Genomic DNA, 23,058 nt, shown 5'->3' on the forward strand with positions numbered 1-23,058 from the left:
AAAGTCGGCGTGAATTCAAATCAGGATCTCACAACAACTTGTTTTCCTAAGTTATTAATAGGAAGAATTTCATCCTCATTATCAGTAGCATATACTGTAGTCACACTCTGCCCTCTTTGGGTAAATAAAAGACTTACACAAGAACAGGAACTGCTACCTACTAAACCTGCACCAAACATTAGAGGATCCCTTTAATGTCACAGAAGAGTTATTTCTGTTTGTAGTACTCATGTAGTCCCTAAGTTATGGAAATAAACACATTTTCACATTGGTAATGTAACAGAGAAACATTATCGTCACCAGATGGTTAACTGTGGTGTAAAATATAAAAGATCACAAAGATTTCATTTAAAAAGGCATGGGTGCTATAAACAGAATAGTGAACGACAGTCAATGTAATACATTTTTTTCCACTCGTGAGACTGAGAACAAATTTATCTGCCTCATTTCAAGAGATTAAAACCTATTACATGGTCTGCCATTCAGAATTCTCCATGGTACATTTAATTTTACTTTCTGTCACTATTGGAAAATTATTGGCTTTGGACAGATGTACTCTGCCCCAGCATTCTGTGGATTCTGTTTTTTTCTATTTTGTGAGTGTGCTCAGTGATTTTATGCCCACAAGATCAATTTTCATACATGTGAAAATCAAAAGTGATAATCTACATATAACACTCAACATAAGACCACAATATACTGAATTTATTCAAAGCAGTCAAACGGCTGATTGCACAATTAAGAAACAAATTGATGAAATTAAGATCACTTTAATTTCTATTATCAGCAGCAGTGATAGATAAAAGTGGAAACCAGAAGGGAAGATATTAAACATAGAGCAGGAGATTGCACTGAAAGGTTTTGTGGATACCGAAGAGAAAAAAAAAACTTACCAAAGAGGAATTCTACGATGGTAAATAAGATTGACAACTTGTAGAATAGAAGGGGTAACCAAAAATGTTTTAGTCTCAAACATATTGGAGGGAAACGATGCAGTCAGCTTCACAATTATGTTTTTGCAGCAAGTCCTGAACAGTGAGCAGAGCTAAAATGATGAATCAGGGACTGCTCACCTCGTGCATCCTAACGTGCTGGTAAATGAAACCGTGAAATTTCAAATAAAGCAAATGATCCTGCAGAAAGCAACAGAAAATAGGTCATTGCATTATGAAAAAAGATGATCAATCTGCTGGAAGCTACAATACAACAGTGACTACACTTGAAAACAAAAGTACTTCACTGGCTGTAAAGTGCTTTGGGATGTCCTGAGGTCGTGAAAGGCACTATATAAATGCAAGTTCTTTCTTTTTTCTTTTAACTGTTTAACATTAGGTAAACAGAAAATGCAGGAAATACACACCAGGTCCATTAGCATCTGAAAAGAGTAAATATGGATTAATGTTTCATATTTTACCAGAACTATAAAAACCCAATGAGCTCCCTTATAAAACTGATTAAAACAGAGGGGAATAAAGAAACAACAGCCAAGGGTTACAGGTCAAATATGCTAAATTCTGGTACAAAGAAGTTTAAGAATATAAAAAAAAGTCAAGAATTAAACGAGGTCTTTCGGCTCATTGAGCTCATCTCTCCTGTATTCCGACTCACCCCGCCTAACATCCAATTGCATTTTGAATTTCACTACCTTCACTTGGAGAGTAATTCAAACATTTATCACTCGTGTAAAGAAATATTTTCTAATATCTGTTTTAAACTTACATTGCATTAAAGCAAACCGATGTTATCTCGCCCTACTACTGCTATCTTGACTAAAGTTTGGATTCAACATTTTTATTCCCCATTTAATATTTTATATACCTCAATGAGCCCCATCCCTTCCCCAACCATTTACTCTCGAGACTGCAGAATGAAAGCTTCCCTAATCTTTCCTCATAGATCATCCCCCTTTTATTTGGGAACATTCTTTTTGCTTTTCTCTGCACTCTCTCCACTGCATGTATGCCATGGAGCCTGGCAACCTAAGTTGTACACTTTGAGTGTGGTCTGAACATTCCATTATAAAGCTTTTTTATTTATTAAAAAATGATAAAGCTTCGGCATAATCTCTGTTGATTTATGCTGCACTATTCTACCTACGTATTCTTACATTTATTTGTTTTTTTTAAATGCTCAGCACTGAAGGAACCAAGTCTACTGTTACTCCCAGGTTCATTTCTAAGTCTCTTAATTATATTTCCTCTGTTCTATACCTTTGTTTCTCATTGTTTTGCGCATTATATAATACTTTATAGTTGTCAATGTTAATCTTCATTTGCCTATCAAAGTGCATAACTGATCTGAATCATTATGCAAATTGTTCGCTGTATCTTCTGTCCTAGTGCAATCTCTGTTAGCATCGTTTCCAAGTGTAGTAAGCTTGCAATTGCAATCTTCTACATCTAGTCATTTATGTAGATGGGAAACAAGGATCCAAGCACCAACCCCTGTGGTACTCAATTCAACACCTCCTACTAGTCTGACAGTACATCTCTTATGAGTACTTTGTTTTCTTTTTTTAAACCAACTTCCTATTTAGTTCCACCTGCTAGCCTAGATTATCATGGTTTTTAGTTTTATTAGCAGTTTCTCATGCAGAATTTTACTTTCTGGGAGTCCAAATAAACTGTATCATCGGAAATTCCATAATCTATTTGTAACATCCTCAAAGAAGTTAAGGATCTTTGCTAAGACATTCCCCTTCTAAATCTATGCTAACTGATTTTTTTTATTGAGCTACTGCTTTGTAGATTCTCCTACCTCTTAAAATGGTTTTTATTATTTTGGTTGACAGGATTAGATTTATATCCCTTTTTTAAAGTATTACTATGTTTCCTTACTTACAAACCTGCGGAAACTCTCGAGTATCAAATGATTTTTTCATTACTGTATCCAGTGGCCTATAAAATTTTCCTTAATCTCCTTCAGAATTCTAGGATATATGCCATCTGACAGTTTTGTTAATGTTCAGTATCACTGAATTTTGTTAGTCTTCAATATCCTTAACCTATCAAGTACCTTTTCACATCAATTTCAATATCCTCTAGGATATCTGTTGTGCTACAATGATTAGATCAATATCTTCCTCCCCAGTGAATACTTTTTGGAAACAATCAAGTATTCTACCATTTTTCTTCATCTTCAATTGCTCCACTACTTTTATCCTTTAAATTTCTAACTTCCTTCTTATTCGCTTTAGTTATGATACTGAAAAATATTTTATTACTGTGCTCAACATCTGTGTACAGTTCTATGATCATCTCTAATACCTTCATTGCACTCCAAATATCTTAAGTAGCCTGCAAGGTTTGTAGACATTGTTTTTCAGCCTTTAAATTTCTGATTTCATCCATTTTGGGTTCTGCTCATTTAGCTTATATTTAACAGGCTATGAACAGATGTTTCTTAAAACTGTGAAGAGCTTAAAAATGATGCACAATACACAAAGATCTTTGCAGTCAGGATGTAAAAGGTGTTAGAAAGATAAAAGATGAAAAAAATGAATAATAGTAGGGCATAATGTAGAATGGCAGAAACTGGCAGAGAAATAACTAAGTTCTGATGTTGCTAATGTCAGTGTTCAGAATAGGCTACAAAATGCCTAGTAGGAAGATGAAGTGCTGTCCCTGAATTTTGGGATGAGCTTGGTTGAGATGCTGGAAATGGGAGGGAAAGTTGAAGTGGCAGACCACTGGGATGTCAGAATGATTCTTGCAGACAGTATGCAGATGCTTGACAAAGAGGTTACCCAAACCAACATTGCCACCAAACCTGCTGCTGTTTGTTGTTTGGTGCAATGATCATTACCTGGCTGAGGCTGATTGGATTATCTAATTCTATCCGACTGGAAAATCACCTTATTACCAAAACATTCCCAGGCTGTCATTGATCTGATCATTTCCAGAGATCCTCCTCTCACTTCTCTCAATTTCAGTTTCTCAACCCCGCATTGCGAGTTTGTACCTTTTCCTCGAAATTCACAAAAAGGGCATTCCGGCACACACATTATTTCAGCTTACTCCTGTACCATGTAACACTACTCCTCTTAATTCCATTTCATCTTGCGCCTTGCCAGTCTCTGCCACCTACATTTGTGACATTCAATGCTGTCACTTAGATGATTTAAGGTTCTCTATCCTCAATCATCTCATCTTCACATGAATATCCAGTTCCTCTACACCACTTTCCCTCACCAGGACGGCCTTCAGTCTCTCCATTTTCTCCAACAGCACTCAACTAGTCTTGAACTACCAGAAGCCTCCTTTGATTGGTTGAATTTGTTCTCATTCTCAACAACTTTGAACTGCATAAAATTTGTCCAAATCAAGGTGTTGGTAATGGCTGCCTGCAAGTGTCCCAGCTGTGCTTGTTTTTTTAGGATATGTAGAACATTTGTTCCAATCCATCTCTACTCTGATCTCTTCATCCATTACATTGATAATCGTGTTAGTCTGGCATCTTGCTCTTGCTCCAATCTGCAAAAGTTCATTAGATGTTTATTGACTATGCTTACTGTTTTTAGCCAGCCTGCATCTTTGTATTTTCCATCTCTGACTCTTCCCTGCATCTTGGACTTTTAGCTCTCCATCTCTGCTAGTAGAATTTCCACATGTATCTTTTACGAGCACACACTCTCAAATACTTGCATATGTTTTTCCCCACCCTTGTTCCTACATCGACTCCATCCATGTGTCAATTTCTCTGTCTTGTTTGTATCTGGTCTGGTGAAACCATTTTCCAAACCAAAGCTTGTGAAATGTTTTCCTTTTTCCTCTACTGATATTTTCACCATCATTGCACCATCAAGCACATCTCTTTCTTCCCCCTCCCTTTCAGTTTTCTGGAGGGATCGTTCTCTCTGCAACACACCTATCTACTCTTCTATCACCCTTCCTTCCAGCTATGCCTAAAATGTTACCAGTTTCTTTCTAGAACAGTGTCTACCATTTCCTTGTGAAATAGAAATTTACCTGTGAATCCTTCAATTATACAGTGCAATCTCCTCCATATTGGAGAGACCAAATGTGGTAACTGTTTACTGAACAAATAGTCTGTCTGCAAGAATAATTCTAAGCTCTCTGTGACTTGCCACCTCAACTGCTCCCCTCATTGCCACTGTGATCCATCCATCTTGGGTCACAGCAAACTTCAGGAACATTGGGCCCGATATTAGGAGGGAGGCGGGTTGCCAGCGGGTAGTCGACTGGGCGCGTGGGTAACGCGCCCAGTGAAATCGGGGTGCTCCGCACGCGATCGCGGCCTAATCGAAGGTACTTACGCGTGCTTCTGGGTTTCCCGTTGCAGGCCTGCGCAGCGGACGCACTGCGCACCCGCATCACAAGCTGTCAGCAGGAGGAGCCCTATTTAAAGGGGCAGTCCTCCAATGCTCCTCCTGCAGCAAATAACCATATTGTCAGCATGGAGCAGGCCAGAGGCAAGGCTGCTCCAAGGTTCTCTGACTTCTCATTCCAGGTGCTGCTCGATGGGGTCAGGAGGAGGAGGGAAACGTTTTTCCCATCGGATGGGAGGAAGTGGCCTGCCTCTACCACCAAGAAGGCCTGGCTCGAGGTGGCAGAGGAAGTCACCAGCAGCATCAATGTCTCCCGACCTGGGTCCAGTGCAGGAAGCACTTTAATAACCTAACCAGGTCAGCCAAAGTGAGTATACTTACACATTCTCCCACACTCCGTCTTCCACGTCACCTCCACCACCACACAACTCCTTCTGCACTGCCACTACAATGCTCTCGCATCACTCCTCACATCCACTCAACCATCATCCTCACCTTGCCTGCACGCACTCACCGCCCCAGTTCCCATTCGAACATTACCACGCAACCCAATCCTCATACAATCTCATGGCTATGTCTCACACGCACCCTCCCATGCAGCTCCCTCACAGTCACCCCCACCCACACCAATGCATGCAGCGGGTCACTATGCAACCATCACTCAATCACGCCTCTCTGTGTTTTGCCTTGATAGGAGAAGCAATGCCAGAATGCCCGGGAGAGGGCAAGGACCGGAGGGGGCCCGTCACACCAGGTGGTCCTAACGGACGCAGAGCAGCAGGCACCAGAAATAAGCCGAACGCTCGAGTGCCTGTCCGTGGCGGACGCCGAGACTGGGAGCGCACAAGCTGCTGGTGACAGAAATCTAACACTCAGCACTCATGATAGCGAATGATCTTAACATTACTTGGCATCTGCAGCACCTCAACATTTGTCCACAGGCTAAATTTGCTTTCTGTTCTCTTGCAGGGCCATCTGTGACCGCCGTGACTGCAGAGGGCAATTCCTCAGAGGACCTGCCGGCCTCTGAGGGTGCATCGTCACATCCGAGCCAGCCGTCCACCAGCGCAGATACGCACACCTCGGTGGGTTCTCGTCCTCAGTTAGTTGGGCTTGCACATGGCGAGTCACCACGCACATGTGAGCACGAGCAGACCCTGGTGGCAGGGGCAGCCGTGGAGAGTCCACGTCGGTGGGAGCACTCTTCTCCAGGCTCTGCTCAGCTGGACCCAGATGCTGAACCCTGGGGGCCAGCTATGATAAGGAAAGTCATCGAGGGGCAGCAGCACATTGCCGACATACTGGAACAGTTGCCACACGCACTCTCCACAATCAAGCAGAGGATGGAGGAGTCCAATTCCTGCATGAGTGGAATGGTGGCACAGGTACAGGAGGGGATCTCCGAGATAGTTTCACAGGGACGTGAAGGCATCTCTGAGATAGTGTTGCGGGAAGGTGCAGGAATGTCTGCGATGGAGGGAAGGCTAGCCTCCATTGAGCTTCAAGCACGGCTCAACAATGAGTCCATTTAGGCCCTGACAACGGCTGTTCGGATTCATGGTGAGCAACATTCTGCCGCCTTAAACAGGCTGACAGATACCTTACAACTGGCCTTCCAAGGCTTCACACAAGTCCTCCAAACTGTCGTCCAGCAGGGTGGAAGGAGTGATGTGGGCCTGGCCCAGGAGAGGGATGATGGTGAAAGGGGATATGGAAGTGGGAACGCCACTCAAAGCGCTCCCACGTCTCACCCGTTGCCCTCCTCTCCAGGTGGCCGAGTCTGCCCCTGCACAGGTGCAGGTGGAGCAGTCTTTGGCGGGGCCCTCGCGGGCACCGAAACCCAGAGGGCGTCTGCGCAAAGCATCTCATCGGTCAGGGCATGGACAAGAGCAACCTACCACTACCTCTGCTGAAGCCACAGGGGTAGCACCCCGTAGGGGTTCCCGTAAACGTAAGGCCAAGGTTTTGTGAGCACAAAGGGGATGCACAAGGGTATATGACGGAATGTCATATTTTTCATTTAGATTTGTTTCTTTTGCCAACCACATTAAATTTTGTTATCACCACTACTGCCACGTCTTTGCAAATCTCATCTGGTTTGTGCAATAATTCCCTTTCCTGAGGATCACTATGAAGACCCACACCTGATGCCACCCATTGGGTAACTGCAGAGTGGGTGTAAGTGTATTTGCAGGGCTCTTTTGTGCAGGCGACCAAGAGACGCCGGCGATGTCCCCGGTGGCACCCTGGAATGATCCGGAGGCAAAGAAGTTGAGGGCAGTGGTGACTTTGACAGCAACAGGTAAGAAGATGGTGCTCGGGCCAGCCGGGAGCAGCTCGGCATCAAGGAGGCTGCAGATTATCCACGACTACGTGTCGAGTGACTCTGAGCCTCCGTGTGCACTGCTCCTCAGAGAGGTCCAGGAAGCTGAGCCTCGGTCTGTAGACCCTGTGGAGAGGTTAGCGCCTTCAGCGACGCATCTCTCTCTGCGGTTGCCCTCCCTCCTGCTGTGCAGGTGGATGTGTCACAGCACTGTGTTGTGGAGCTCCACATGTCTGAGGTGGACGGAGAGGCCGGAGATGCTGTTCGTCCTCCGATGAGGTCATGACTACAGCTATGGCGGCCCCCATCCGGAAGATGTACGTTTGAGGGGGTCCGCAAGGTAGGTAAATGTGTCCGCACGCCGGAGTTGAGGTTCCAAGTTGGTGAATTTAATGTTTGGAGGAGGGTGGTGCAGGCCAAACTTTGTCAAAAGTGACAGAGTGGCCTCCTGCAATGAGTGAAGGTCTCCCCGCCCCCCACCTGTCAAATGGACCTTTGCAGCTCCCACTGACTGGTGGCTGCAACACATCTGTTTCAACTGGGAGTGTTTCCCCCAGCACAGGAAACACGGTCTGTTGAGATGAAAAGCCCACCCCTCCTAAAATATCCTCCCATTCAGGACTGCAAATGACCTGAACTATGTAATTAATTGCTTTAAGTGGGATCCCGCCAGCTTTAATTGCCAGTGGGAGTCCAGCATGCGGGGGCTGCGCGCGCATCTAAGCGCGTCATTGGGGAACCCGGAAATGGGAGGGTTGGAGCCGGGCTCCGGACCCACCCCGGGAATCCTCAATTTTAGGAGCCTCCCCGCCACGAATGCACCCGCTCAGCCATCCGAAAATTGACCCCATTATCTCATCTTCTGGGTACTCCACAGAATTGTGAACTGAACAAATACTTCAACAACTTCAAACCTTAGCTATCTTCTACTATTTTCCTCTTATTCACATTCTACCATGCCTACTTTACCTTGGTAGGAATCTTACAACACCAGGTTATAGTCCAACAGTTTTATTTGAAAATCACAAGCTTTCGGAGGCTTTCTCCTTCGTCAGGTGAGTGTGGATTTCCTTGAAGGTTACCGCATATATAGTCAGAGAACAATGTCTGGTGATTACAGATAATCTTTCCAACTGCCCGTTGTCAAGGCAATCAGAAAAAGAGACAGTACATACAGGACTACTGAATATACAAACGGTCCGAACCCAAAGAGAGAGAGAGAAACATCCGAAAGGAAGTTTCTCTCTCTCTGTCTTTGGGTTAGGACCATTTGTATATTCAGTAGTCCTGTATGTACTGTCTCTCTGTCTGATTGCTTTGACAACCGGCAGTTGGAAAGATTATCTGTAATCACCAGGCATTGTTCTCTGACTATATATGCGGTAACCTCCGAGGAATTCCACACTCACCTGACGAAGGAGAAAGCCTCCGAAAGCTTGTGATTTTCAAATAAAACTGTTGGACTATAACCTGGTGTTGTAAGATTCCTTACATTTGTCCACCCCAGTCCATCACCGGCATCTCCACATCATACTTTACCTTGGAGCTGTTTTGCTCACCTCTCATCTTTCTAATGCCTTTTAGCAGTCACCGAATGTATATAAACACTTGTATGGCTTTTCAACCAAAAAAACCCTAGTCATATGCCACCAAATCAATTTGCTACTTCTTTGTACTAGCATATATTTGACCCATGATATTTACCTATTGTTCTTCTTCCTTTTGTTTTGTCAGTCCTATAAATTGTCTGAACTTTATTTTTTGCTTTTGACAGAGGGTCTTTACCTGAATGTTAACTTGTTTTCAGCCACTGACTGATTGGCTGCATATTTCCAGAATTTTCTGTTTTTGTTCAGCAAGCCAAAATCAAATATATAACAGCAACTTGCATTTAGATAGTGGCTTTAACGTAGAAAAACGCTCCAAAGCACATCACATAGGTGCGATCAAAAAGAATAGATGCGAAGCGAAGGAGAAATTGGAAGCCAAATTGCCCACAAGGTTCCACAAACAGCGATGAGATAAACGAAGTTGGTTGAGGGATAAATGTTGATCAGGACACCAGGAAAACTTCTCTGCTCTTCGAATAAGTGCCATGAGATCTTTTACATCCACCTAACTAATGTAGATTAGAATATCCAATAAGTATCACCCAAACAAGGAGACCTCCTTATTCTATCAAATGAAAACAAGTGGGGGTTCGAATGGAAATCATATGGTAGCTAGATTACTGGAGCCAATAGATTAGTATGAATTTTATGCAGAGCTCTGGCTTATGATTAAAGTATTTGTTCAGAACAAAGGAAAAGAGTAGCACTTCCATTGACTTTTAAATAACATTTAATCATATGTTATATAAAAATCTATCCATATAGTTATTAAAAAAGGGCTGCCAAAATCTAGGAAAGATCCCAGAGTGGTAGCTTTTGGCCAATATCTGTCAGACTACATTTCAAAATACTGGCAAAAGTACTTCTCAAGAGGCTGAAGAAACTGTAGAGAGTAATTGGAAAACAAGTTGGCATTGTATAAAATTGATATTCTGCAGACATGAGGAAGTTTCTCCAAGTTATGAAAGGGGGAAGAGTTGGACATGCTGACATATTAAAAAGGACTGGCAAAGTGAGATTATCGGAGGAGAACTGAGTGGACAAAAACTCTATCCAGTAATGCGCTACATTGTGTTTTATTAAATAAATGGCCTATCAGTACCTTTGAGTTTATGGAAAGGAATATAACAGTATGTTCTACTATCCATACGTCTCTTGGCACTTGCAAAAGAAACCCTTGGATTGAGCTATTAGACACAAATCCAGATTCCAGGGAGTACTAGTGAGTAATGAACATGAAGATGAGTCTTCAAGAGCGTCGTCACCATAACAAAGAATTCATATTTTTGAGTAATGAACATTGTTTAGCTTGTCACAAGATCTGATCTAGCAAGTATCCAAATACAAAGTCAACTAGTTGCACATAACAAATTCACAACTGGAAATTTGACAGAAAGAAATAGGACATAAGGTGCATAGCAAATGATGCCAGCTGGAGAGAAAATTAGATACTGAAAAAGTAACCAGGGTGGGGGATGGGTGGGCAGAAATCTTGAGCACCTGCGTTGTTCACAGGTGAATTAGAATTGTAGCTGCAGGAAAATCAAAACATGTTAAATTATGCGTATGCTTCTGTCAATCTATAAGCAGGCACAAAATTACTAATGCATATTTACCTTCAACACTCATCTGCTGTTCCATATATGTTAAATAGCAGATATAAACAACAGAAGGAATGGTGTCAATTGTGATGTTCACTTCCTCAAAATGAAGTAAACTCAGCATCAAGAATGATCAAGTTAATATCTTAAAATCTGTTCTGATTCATTTAATAGTGTGGAGAAATAGTAAGATGATGTCAACTGTGAAAGTTTCATAAAGTGCCTTTAATTTTTCACTGGCTACTGTATATAGTTCAGGGAACTATATCTTCTGAAATTCCAAATTTTCACTTGGCAGTTTGTTACTGTTTAGGAACTTACATTTATGTAGCCCCTTATATGTTCTTAGGTTGTTCCAAAGTGCTTTACAATCAATGGATTTTTTTTTAAATGAAAGAAATGACAGGCTGAACACCAAATGAAAAACACTGAATAAAAGTGTCAAAATGCAATTTAGACTCGTGCACTGAAAAGCTGTGCAGGTGCAAAAAGATAGACTCATGAAAGATTAAGTTGTAGCTGCTTCAGAAAGTTTATTTGTCATTTATAGGGTGCATTCCAATTGTACATTTACAAACAGAAGGGATGTTTTTATATTTTGAATGAGTACAGACTGTTATAAGACGCAGAGATAATTTAAATTTCTATATCATTTAAGGAAGGACATTCCTTTCGGTTTGAAATTTGGGACATCTAAAATTCTGTACTATATGGTAGATTTTGTGTATTCTTCCAACATACGCAGTCAATTATACAGAATCTTGTTCTGGACATTGTCTTCATTTATAATGCGCATTTCATAAAAATCAGGTTACATGCAGGATTATTATGTTGACACTGGAAATCACTGGTTTAAATGAAAAACTTCAGGGGTTTTTTTTGTTGAAAGTGCAGTGCTTACTGAAGTTTTGGCCATTCATTTTTGCTTCAATATTCTAAGACTACTTTTTCTAGCAGCTGATATTATAATAACTTTTGTTCCTATTCCAGGTTTGCTGGATATTTCTGGAAGAAACTACAGCTTAAATTAAGGAAATAATGTTTATTGTGATTTACACCAATTTGGTAACCTAAAAGTCAACATACACTGATTCACCAGTGAATCACCAGTTATCACCAATATATAATTTATATATGACAGAATTACATGGTGTGCAGGAGCTGTTGTAAGAGAATCAGAAAATAACCATTACTGTTAAAGTGAGATTCCCATAATCAGGACTCCAAACTACACTAGCAGCAGCTAGTGACTCAAATATTTGCTAACCAACCCAAAACTGTATTCATTGTAGAACAAAGTGTATTCAAACATGTAATAACATATTGTTTGCAGATTAAAATTAAATGAACACAATTAAAATATTAGTGAATCAATAGTATAATTCAACATTAATGCCCCATATATTTTTTTTTACAGGCACTGCTCACAGGGAAAATGCTAATATAAACATGACAGGTATATTAATCACCTTCCACTTTACTTGGAATTGCCTATGCTAACTTTTTAAATTTATCACAAAACAGGAAGTAATTCTGATTAGAATTATTTATGCTAAGATTTTGGTCACTTAAATCTCTCTGTTACTATTTGCAATAGAGGCAATAATATGTAGGAGAACGGTTCCAACTTCACAAAGCTGTTTCTCTCTCCCCCACCCTTATTAAAAGGTGGTAAATTTAAACAGAGGGGGTTTCTCCTGAAAATTTAATCTAGTTTTAAAACAAACATATATATATTTTTGTTTGTTTCTTTATAAATAATGCTTTCTGCATTGGAAGCCAACTTCATAAAACAGGTTTGGTTGAGACAAAAAACGTAACTCCACATGTTAACATCTCGTGCTGGAACACTGTAAACATACACTCCAAATCCTCTAAAGTCAGCATTTGAGAACATATCTCTCAACCTAATTATCATTGATGCAGGGCTTTGGAAAATAACAATTAAACCATTGAAAAATCCAACAAATTGCACACTTTTTAAAAAACAGTGTGACCAGTGCCAAACAAGAATTTTAAACAACTAAATAATTCAGGAAATTTTCTTAGCATATAATGGAAAATGGCCACTTTCTACTTGTATTGGTTTTATTATACTGCACAGTCTGTGAATATGAGGTACCATAGAACAATGTGCGTAAAGATGCCCAAACTTTCAAGTTGAAACTGTGAAACAAATATCTTAATTATGAGGATACTGTTTAACTTGAAGTGGACTTCCAGCCATGCTAGAACAGGTGAGCTCCCCTGAGGAATGAGCAATATCAAATTTAACTAGCCCATAAAATGAGGTTGTAACAGTCCAATCTGAGGTCATGTCAAGTTTTTTTTAATATCTTCTTATATATTCTTCAATATTAATGTACAACTTTTTTCAGGGAGAAGCAATCAAAAAGAAAATTTTCTCCACAATAGAACAGAAATCCTGTGACACAAGAATCTTAACATTTCCTTCCAGCTTTAATCTTTTTAAAAATCGAAGTCATTCGTTTCTCAGCGCCCAATTAAACTCTCAATTACCCACTTTCATATTCCAAATGTTTTATTTAATTTTTGATGCTTGAATGTTAATTTGACCTGTAATGCAAAGATCAGAACGCATAACGTTTTAAGATGCCTACCTAAAATACACACCTTTTAAACATACACCCAAACCCAAATTGACCCCAACTGTTGTGCATATTTGGGGGAAATTTTGCAAAGCTCCATTTCTATCGCAAAGCCTTGCTTAATGAATCGCAGATCAGAGAACCGGGCATGGAAACCGAATCTTTGATCAGTGATTCTGTCAAACAGATCTCCATGTTGACATGCTCAACTCAAAATTTACTGTATATATTTCCGTACTCGAGGATTCCTGTATTGAATGATACAGATAATTTGCTGCAAGCCAGTAACCAGACTTTGCTGCTACAAGAAAAATGTGGCACCATGCAACGGTGTAACATTTCATCAAGCCGTGACATGACCAGAAGTACTGATACACTTTAGCAAGGTCAGATTTTAAGTCAGGACACTGAATTGGTAATCTGAAAATGGACCGGTAATATATTATTACAGGAAGTTTTGTTTATAAGTTAGTTTACAAGTGTTATTTATAATCAGAAGCAACAACTTGAAAAGTATTTATGATTTTATACTGACAGAATGTTCAAGATAGTTAAAGCACATTTACTCCTGGATGACATCTCCGCTGTTGAAGTCAGCAGCCACATTTACAGCCTGGTTAAAAAGTTTGTGATTTGTAATTTTAAAAAATAAGTTTTTGAAGTTATATTGAGTCTTTATGTGAGGCTGATTTATATTAATACAAATTAGGTTGATGTTTGATGACCCATAACTGTCCCCTAAGAAGGAAACAATCGCTAACTGTATCTTACAATGTCAGACCACTGGCCAGCTTCATTGTGTCTTACTGCATGTTACATTAGGATCTGGAAAAATCATAATAAACATTTAACATTAAAGTTAAACAGTAATAAAAAAGTGTTTGAAAAATACCAACTATACAGTAACAAATATTCAAACCTATTCTATCTACATTCAGCTTTCCAACAAGAAAATCTAATAAATTAAAGACAGTAAAGTTATGCATCATTTTTAAGAAACCTTTAAATACAATAAATTTCCTCAGTAAAATGTGAGGTATTCTTTTGCTATATATAGGATAATGTGTTTCCATAGCAGCAAGCAGTGGCACTATCCACTTGGGTTATATTATGAAACAGACAATATTGTCAAATTAAGAATAGTGGGTACAGAGGAAGTGCAGTTTTTGTCTAGGAATGGAATGGTTTACACTGTAAAAACAAAATACAAATGTAAATTTCATCTCAATCCAAACTATATTTCTGATCTGTGTGAGGTCAGACTGAAATGAGACCAGGAGATGAACCTTACTCGTCTCCATTTTTTCTCCCTGCTGAAAAGTTATTATATCTTCTTGAGAATAGGTTACTTGGGTACAAGGCCACGAGACTGTGGGTAGAGTGGGGTTCCAGACATAACTGAAGAGGGGGGGCCAATTCTTTTCCCAGTTTTGGGCCTGCTGAAGACAACAGAAATATGATTTCAGCCACACTTAGCAAAACAAATTCTTCTCAGATAATGTGCAATCCCCTCAGTAATTTGAGAAGCATGAAACAGTAACACAGGATCAGTCTAAAATATACAGAAACAGGTAACCATGAACAAGTATTAATAGTGAACAATGTCTACAATTCTTTTTAAGATTACATACAAATTTTAAAGTTTGTTATTTAAAATATTAACAGATTCTATTCACAGTAATAAATTTAACCATTAGTGCACCACAGACTAGTTTATCCATGTGCATTGTTCCTCTAGGGGCTTCCAGCACTCATAATTCATTGGCAGCCCAGACCAATAAAAATTGAGCTGGTTGCATCTATTGCAAATCTAAATCAATCACTACTCTTCCGTTTGTAAAAAAAAAGGCTGTTGGATATAGTTTTTAAGTTAATCAGGACCCTTTTTTAAACAAGATTCTCCCACTTTCAAAATTAACAATGAGAGCTAGATGGAAGAAAATGTATGTAAAGCATTTAGAAGTTTTGAAGTAATGAAAGAAGAAAAGGAACAAAGTTAAAGTAAAAAAAACAGAATGAGGATCCAGAAAGGCTGAGCAGAACTTAAGTGTTTAAATTTTTTTGTTAATAATTAACACTAATCAATCACCCATGCAGTTGCATATGGGGAGTCAAGACCAAGTGTAGTCGTCCAGTGAAGCAGGGTTAGAGGCTGATAGATATTTGGACCAGACGTAATTTTAAAGTCATACATTCTATCCTTATTTTTATATTTCTGTTATGAAATTCTATGTCCACATTTATAATAAAAATTGCGATAGAAACTTGTCACACAACAATTGTGGCACTGCAGCATCTCCACTGTGGGGGGAAATTGTAATTATTGCATGCAAGGTCACATAGGGAGTTTCTATTATGAATGTAGACATGAGAATTTATAATGGAAAAGTTGACAGGAAGGGCGTGCAGATGCAAGGTTTTCAATATATAGATTATTTAATGTAGTTTAAGTTTATTGTAGAAATATAGCTACTCAACAACAGTTTTATTCCTCAGTTTGTAAATTAAAAGTGGAACTTTTCAAAAGGTCAGCTGTAAATGAAGCTTATCTAATTATCTGCCAATTGTGTACATTATGGTTATGCATGTAAAAAAATTCCAGCTCACTACCATGTTCAAATTTGAATATATATGATCTGATTCAGTTAAGAAACATTTTATAATGAGAAAAATAAACAATTCACTGTTTTAAAAAAGTGAACTGTGAATGAGACCAATTGAGTAGAATGGGCTGATACTCTCTGGATTTTAGATGAGAGGTGATCTGATTGAAACATATAAGATTCTGAAGGGGCTTCACAGGGTACGATGCTGACAGGCTGTTTCCCCTAGCTGGAGAGTCTAGAACTAGGGGGCATAGTATCAGGATAAGGGGTCGATCATTTAAGACCGAGATGAGGAGGAATTTCTTCACTCAGAGGGTTGTGAATCTTTGGAATTCTCTACCCCAGAGGGCTGTGGATGCTGAGTCATTGAGTATATTCAAGACTGAGATAGATAGATTTCTGGACTCTAGGGGAATCAAGGGATGTGGGGATCGGGTTGGAAAGTGGAGTTGAGGTCGAAGGTCAGCCATGATCTTACTGAATGGCGAAGCAGGCTCGAGAGGCTGTCTGGCCTACGCCTGTTCCTATTTCTTATGTTCTTATGTTCCTTCTGCAGTCACCTGGATTTTGATTTTCTAGCACTGCCACTTCTTAGAGGATCAAATGTAGAGGCGTCTACTTGAAGCTCATCTTCATCCTGCAGAGCAGCTTCCAGTGCAGCCTGTACCTTTGGAGCAATGGCTGGACCTTCATAGTCCCGAGTAGTTCGGCTGGGCATGTCCAGTTCTAATAGTAAGATGTTTTCAGCCTGCATGTGAATAAGAATATAAAACAATCAATAAACCAACCATACATCCATAAGGCCATAAGAGATAGGAGCAGGAGTAGGCCATTCAGCCCCTCGAGCCTGCTCCACCATTTAATGAGATCATGGCTGATCTGATTTTTACCTCAACTCCACTTTCCTGCCCTTTCCCCATATCTTTTGACTCCCTTGCTGATCAAAAATTTGTCTAACTCAGCCTTGAATGTATTCAATGACTCAGCCTCCACAGCTTTTTGGGGTAAAGAATTCCAAAGATTCACGACCCTCTGGGAGAAGAAATTCCTCCTCATTTCCGTCTTAAATGGGCGACCCCTTATTCTGAGACTATGCCCCCTAATTTTAGATTCCCCATGAGGGGTAACATCCTCTCAGCATCTACCCTATCGAGTCCCCTCAGAATCTTGTATGTTTCAATAAGATCTCCTCTCATTCTTCTAAACTCCAATGAGCATAGACCCAACCTGTTCAATCTTTCCTCATAAGACAACCCTTCCATACCCGGAATCAACCTAGTGAACCTTCTCTGAACTGCCTCCAATGCAAGTATGTCCTTCCTTAAATAAGGGCACCAGAACTGTACGCAGTATTCCAGGTGTGGTCTCACCAGCACCCTGTACAGTTGTAGCATGACTTCCCTGCTTTTATACTCCATCCCCCTAGAAATAAAGGCCAATATTCTGTTTGCCTTCCGAATTACCTGCTGCACCTGTATGTTGACTTTTTGTGTTTCATATACGAGGACACCCAGATCCCTCTGTACTGCAGCATTTTGTAATATTTCTCCATTCAAATAATATTTTGCTTTTTTATTTTTCCTCCCAAAGTGGACGACTTCACATTTTCCCACATTATATTCTATCTGACAAATTTTTGCCCGTTCGCTTAACCTGTCAATATCCCTTTGCAGACACTTTGTGTCCTCATCGCAACTTGTTTTTCCACCTATCTTTGTATCATCAGCAAATTTGGCCACAAGACACTCTGTTCCTTCATCCAAGTCATTAAAATATATTGTAAATAGTTGAGGCCCCAGCACTGATCCCTGCAGCACCCCACGAGTTACAGATTGCCATTTTGAAAATGACCGTTTTATCCCGACTCTTTGTTTTCTGTTAGTTAGCCAATCCTCTATCCATGCCAGTATATTACCCCCAACACCATGAGCTCTTATCTTGTGCAGTAATCTTTTATGTGGCACCTTATCGAATGCCTTTTGGAAATCCAAATATACTGCATCCATTGGTTCCCCTTTATCCACCCTGCCCGTTACTTCCTCAAAGAACTCTTAATAAATTTGTCAGACATGATTTCCCCTTCATAAAACCATGTTGACTCTCCTTGATTGTATTATAAGTCTCCAAATGTCCTGTCATCCTATGATTACAGCATTGGAATAAACTACTGGCCATTACTTTGTATGCATAAATATTGCTTCCGCAGGGCACAGATGTGTGCAATTCAGCTTTGCACATTTTAATATATTCAAGTCAGTTCCGACTGAGCAATATTTTAGCAGTACAGTCTATAAAACAAGGAAGAGTTACAATTTATACTGACTCATTTACTCACCCTGCATCTGGGGTCAGATCTTGATAGCAAAGCCATTTTTGCATAGCTACTGAGCGGTCTCTTGTATCCAATTGCTGATACAGGTCGCTTCATCATCTGCTGATTGCTAGAAGGTATAAAGTGAAAAATATTCAAATACTTAGAGGTTATAAAGACTTTAGTGGATTTCCTGTGGCATTTCTCACAGGCTGTCCAGATTTTTTGTTTTTATAACAACAGGGTGTTTATGCCATATATAACATAAAGGCCACTGATTTACAGTGAATGAATAAGTCAAATTCCATCTTTATTAAATGGCACTCTGGGACTTTTACCGAGGCTATCCGTTATTCTGTGAAAACTGTAAATAAGTGGCCTTTATTCATATATACTTTTTTATCCCAAGCCATTGTGAAAACCAAAAATATATAGCAAGATGTACTAGTTGTAGGCTGACATCTGGTATTTAGCATTGCTAGGGAGGCAGAGCAGTTTAACTGCGCTCTGGGCTTTGGTCGCACTGGTGATGGTCCTGTACTTTGGCAGTATTGGGATGGGAGCCCTGGAGTGAACCTGAAGGGATTTGTAAGCATAGGTGGATTCTTTGGTCTGGCATCACTGATTGATTGATTTTTGGAAATGTTTCTCTGTATGTGTTTGTCTCTATCTCTGTCTGCCTCTCTCTCTAGCTCTGTCTCTCGCTGTAGCTCACAGGTGTCTGTAATTAAAATGCTTAAATTTAGCAAAACACAAGTGATAATTATAGACTGTTTGCTTTCAAAATTCAACTGATTTCTATATATTGTTTTTAAAAATTGATCTCTCTCAGCTCAAAACACATTTTAAAGTTTATAAAGTATAATCTGAACAGCAACTACAACAGGTGTGTAATTAATACAGTTCATAATCTTTGTTTCTCTTTCTCGCAAACAATTCAATAGATTATTCACAGTAACACATGATTAAATTATGTATTTGATCATTTGTTTTGTTTAAAACCCTCTATGGACACCAGAAATTGCAGTTACTGAGAAAAAAATGGCAGATAAAAATTGTTTGAAAAAGCATTTTGAGTAATTCGATTGGTTCATCGACAAACTATGACGGTGGAAGGTGCCATAGGAAAATTAAAGAGAAATGTGGATATAGGAATCACAATGTGCAAAGCTGATACAAGAGTCTAACCAAAAAGGGTGACAATAGGAAGCAAGGTTTGTAGATATGAAATGTGCTGATATAGTAAAAATTACATACTATATAGATGCACATAAAACTTTGATTGCAACAATGCTGAGTGAACCTGAGTGCCATTGTTGTGTGTCTTTAATCTGTGTCTATATCAAAACAGATCTGTCACTGTCCGCCTATAGCTATGTCTGAAAACAGCAGTCATAAGGCACAGCTCTGATGGGAACAAAAATGACGTAGTTTTTTTTTGAAGCCCCCAGGACTTTCTGCAAGCATTTTTCCAGACCTTCCGCTCTGAGGATGCTAGGTACAAGCACTAAGGTCCATTTGGGCATTCTCCAAGCAGTGACCCAGAAAAATGAGATGAGAGGTGATACCACACCCGTCTAATAATCCAGACGATTTGCATGGTTTCTTCACCTCCCCTCCCATGGGCAACCTTCAGAAGTGCATACATACATTAAAGGGCTCAGAAACACCAGCGCCAAAGATCCCTGCCCCTTTTTCCTCTGCTTTGCACCTGGGAAATAAGTGTATCCCAGGCCCAAATAGTCCAAGAATCATATTACCTTAATGCAGTGAAATATTTAGTGGATGTTCTACAAAATAAAGGCACTTAATATTCAAATATTCTTAAATGTACTTTGAATAAAGATACTAGATGGTGTAACAGGATGTGAGAACTGGTATCTCACAAAACTGCACTTGCAGCATCTGTACCATGGTATCAAGGGATAAACTAGAGATTTTCCATGATCCAATTGATTCAAAGTTCTGTGTATAAGGGACTGAGTTCCAGGCAAAGATACTATGTGGGAGAGAGTTCCACAGGCAGGAAGACCAATGTGTGCAGTTTCATCACTGGTATGCTGTATAATTTTTTGGAATTGATACAGTGCAATGATGTGCAGCTGAAGAAGGTCTAAGAATGAATATGGAAATCTGATTTAAGTGACAGTAACTCCTCTGGTGCTGAGCCCTAGAGTAAGAGATGGATTTTTCTCTATAGCTTGCTGGGCGACAATTTTCTATCCCTGGAGAATACAACTTTTGCATAACCTTGAAGTTACCAGGAGTGACAGACTGAGCTTTCTTCAGCATTTACACTCTGCAACAGCTTGGTCAGCCATTTTTGTCACTGCACAGCTCTGATGTGATTATGAAAGAGCTGAATGTCTGTTACTAAGTGGGAGTTAGGTATTGTCATGGATAAACTTTCCAAATCTGCATGCTGCCAGTCTCAATTATAAGAAAATGAATAGGATATACTTTACTTTTTTGTCTTGATTTAATTATTAAACCATAGGATACATTTGTCTTGACAATTTAAGTATGAATACTGTAGCGCACCCTTCAATTCGTGTAATTGGCTGGGTCTTCCAATGGTCCTCTTCTTCATCAAAATACGCCCTGTTCATTATTTTATTCTTTTCTTCCAACGGTATGAAGTTCTCAATTATAAGGTGCCTAAAAATAAAATATTATTAGATGTTTTTGTTCAAACCAACTAAATGTAGTAAGGTATGTGAAAGATAAACATTAAATCTATGCAAAATAAATAGATTTTCCTTTCAGTACCCATGAATAATAGCAGGAATTTAAATATCCAAGTGTCCAGGAGGATCATTCTCACTGTATTTCCTCATTACCAAGCTATCACCAACAGTGAATACTACTCGGTGGGGGGAGAAATCATTTTGGTGGTCTGAGACTAAAATCTTTTTGTAATTGACTCTTCTCTTACTAATCTCCAAAGTAATTCGCCAGATAACCTATTCCACAACCCGATTATCTTTAGGATGAAATAGTTCTGTCCAACTTCTTTTCATACTCGTAACTTACCAATTTACAAAAAACTGTTACCTGGTATTTGAATGTTTTACTGTAGTGAACTATATTTTGCTTTGCTTGCCTGGGTCAATGTCAAATTCCATCATAAACTTGAAAACTTCAATTAGATCCTTGTGTGTTTTTTTTTTAAAAAAACATCTTTTTTGAACTTTCCTTTTAATTTAAAAAGTTAATGTAACAGATGCAAAAGCTATCAAAAACACACATGGTCTTATTTCAGTGCTCCACACCAGTGAGATCAATTAATTTTCTTAACTCGCAAATAGCATGTATCAAGAAAACAAACCTATTATAAGCATCCGATGATTTATTGGAAGATTTTTAAACCCGCTTCTTTAACTATCAATTTGAACCGTTTGTATTTATTTTAAGTATTTTTTTCTTCTCCAATACTAGGTACGTACTTAAGTTTGAGTTCCCTGGTTAGTTCATTCTGTGTTTGTTCCAGCTCCTGTCGTTCTTTGATGTGTTCCTCTTGCAGATCATGAATCTCAGCTTTTACTGCCTGGAGCTTAGCAAATAACTAACAAAAGAAATTGTTTAAACTACTGAACACAAATGAAAAAATGTCAATAAGACCTCTCGTAAGTAATCAATGGACTAGCACAGAATCACTGGTTTCTGAAAAAGGGTTTTCTTAAAAATAAATTCTGACCATAAATCACAATCACAACTAGTGACATTTTAACAGCATAATCAGACCAGATGACATTTCCTTCTGTGTGTCTGTTCTATTACAACATCTTCAGGTACACCATTTGCCAGTCACGAGCCCATCCCACAACACATCAAGAGTTGCCTGAAGCAGTCGAGCATCGTCGGCAGTCCTAACACTCGCACAGATCTTGGCATCATCTGCATCGTGCCCCTAACACCTACATCTAGATCTTTTTCTGTCAATCATCTATTATATGTTCGTATGTGACATTCACCAGAGAAGAGGATGGAGGTGAGACATGATGCAAGTCTTCAAAATAATGAAGGGTATAGCTAAGGTTGAAGTAAGTAAGCCATTCAACTTGGAAGATAAGCATAGGAAAAGAGCATACATGGATAAAATTCACAGACTAGAAAAAACTTTTTCCTTGTCCACAAGATAGTGGACGGGCGGAACAGGCTCCCAGAGAAGGTATTAGATTTGAAGTCAATTTAAACCTTTAAAAGGGAGCTTGATTAATACCCGATGAGGAGGATTGAGGGTCACAGCACTCTTTATAATCATTGGGTCTCGCATGGAGCGGGAGACCCAGTGAGTATAAAGACAGCTATGAAACTGAGCTGGGAGAGAACGGAGCGAGAGACCCGGTGAGTATAAAGAGAGCTATGAAACTTACCTAGGAGAGAATGGAGCGAGAGACCCGGTGAGTATAAAGAGAGCTGTGAAACTGACCTGGGAGAGAATGGAGCGAGAGACCCGGTGAGTATAAAGAGAGCTATGAAACTTACCTAGGAGATAATGGAGCGAGAGACCCGGTGAGTATAAAGAGAGCTATGAAACTTACCTAGGAGAGAATGGAGCGAGAGACCCGGTGAGTATAAAGAGAGCTATGAAACTTACCTAGGAGAGAATGGAGCGAGAGACCCGGTGAGTATAAAGAGAGCTGTGAAACTGAGCTGGGAGAGAATGGAGCGAGAGACCCGGTGAGTATAAAGAGAGCTGTGAAACTGA

At 39.6% G+C, this 23,058-nt stretch overlaps 1 protein-coding gene across 2 annotated transcripts in view; it reads right to left on the minus strand.

The window, feature by feature from the left end:
• Nucleotides 1-11,343: 11,343 nt before the first annotated feature.
• kif3b (kinesin family member 3B) overlaps nucleotides 11,344-23,058 on the minus strand; it is a 39,299-nt gene continuing 27,584 nt past the window's right edge. The window contains exons 5-9 of one of the 2 annotated variants that reach the window (XM_068000435.1): nucleotides 21,794-21,912; nucleotides 20,889-21,005; nucleotides 18,372-18,477; nucleotides 16,597-16,784; nucleotides 11,344-14,866 (exon numbers count right to left, since the gene is read on the minus strand). In XM_068000435.1, the coding sequence (XP_067856536.1) occupies nucleotides 14,776-14,866; nucleotides 16,597-16,784; nucleotides 18,372-18,477; nucleotides 20,889-21,005; nucleotides 21,794-21,912 (621 nt within the window). In that variant the 3' untranslated portion in view covers nucleotides 11,344-14,775. Of the gene's footprint in view, nucleotides 14,870-16,596; nucleotides 16,785-18,371; nucleotides 18,478-20,888; nucleotides 21,006-21,793; nucleotides 21,913-23,058 lie in introns of both variants that reach the window. The other variant, XM_068000434.1, reaches the window with a different exon arrangement.

The sequence above is a fragment of the Heptranchias perlo genome, chromosome 19 (assembly GCF_035084215.1).
Source record: "Heptranchias perlo isolate sHepPer1 chromosome 19, sHepPer1.hap1, whole genome shotgun sequence".
NCBI lineage: Eukaryota > Metazoa > Chordata > Chondrichthyes > Hexanchiformes > Hexanchidae > Heptranchias > Heptranchias perlo.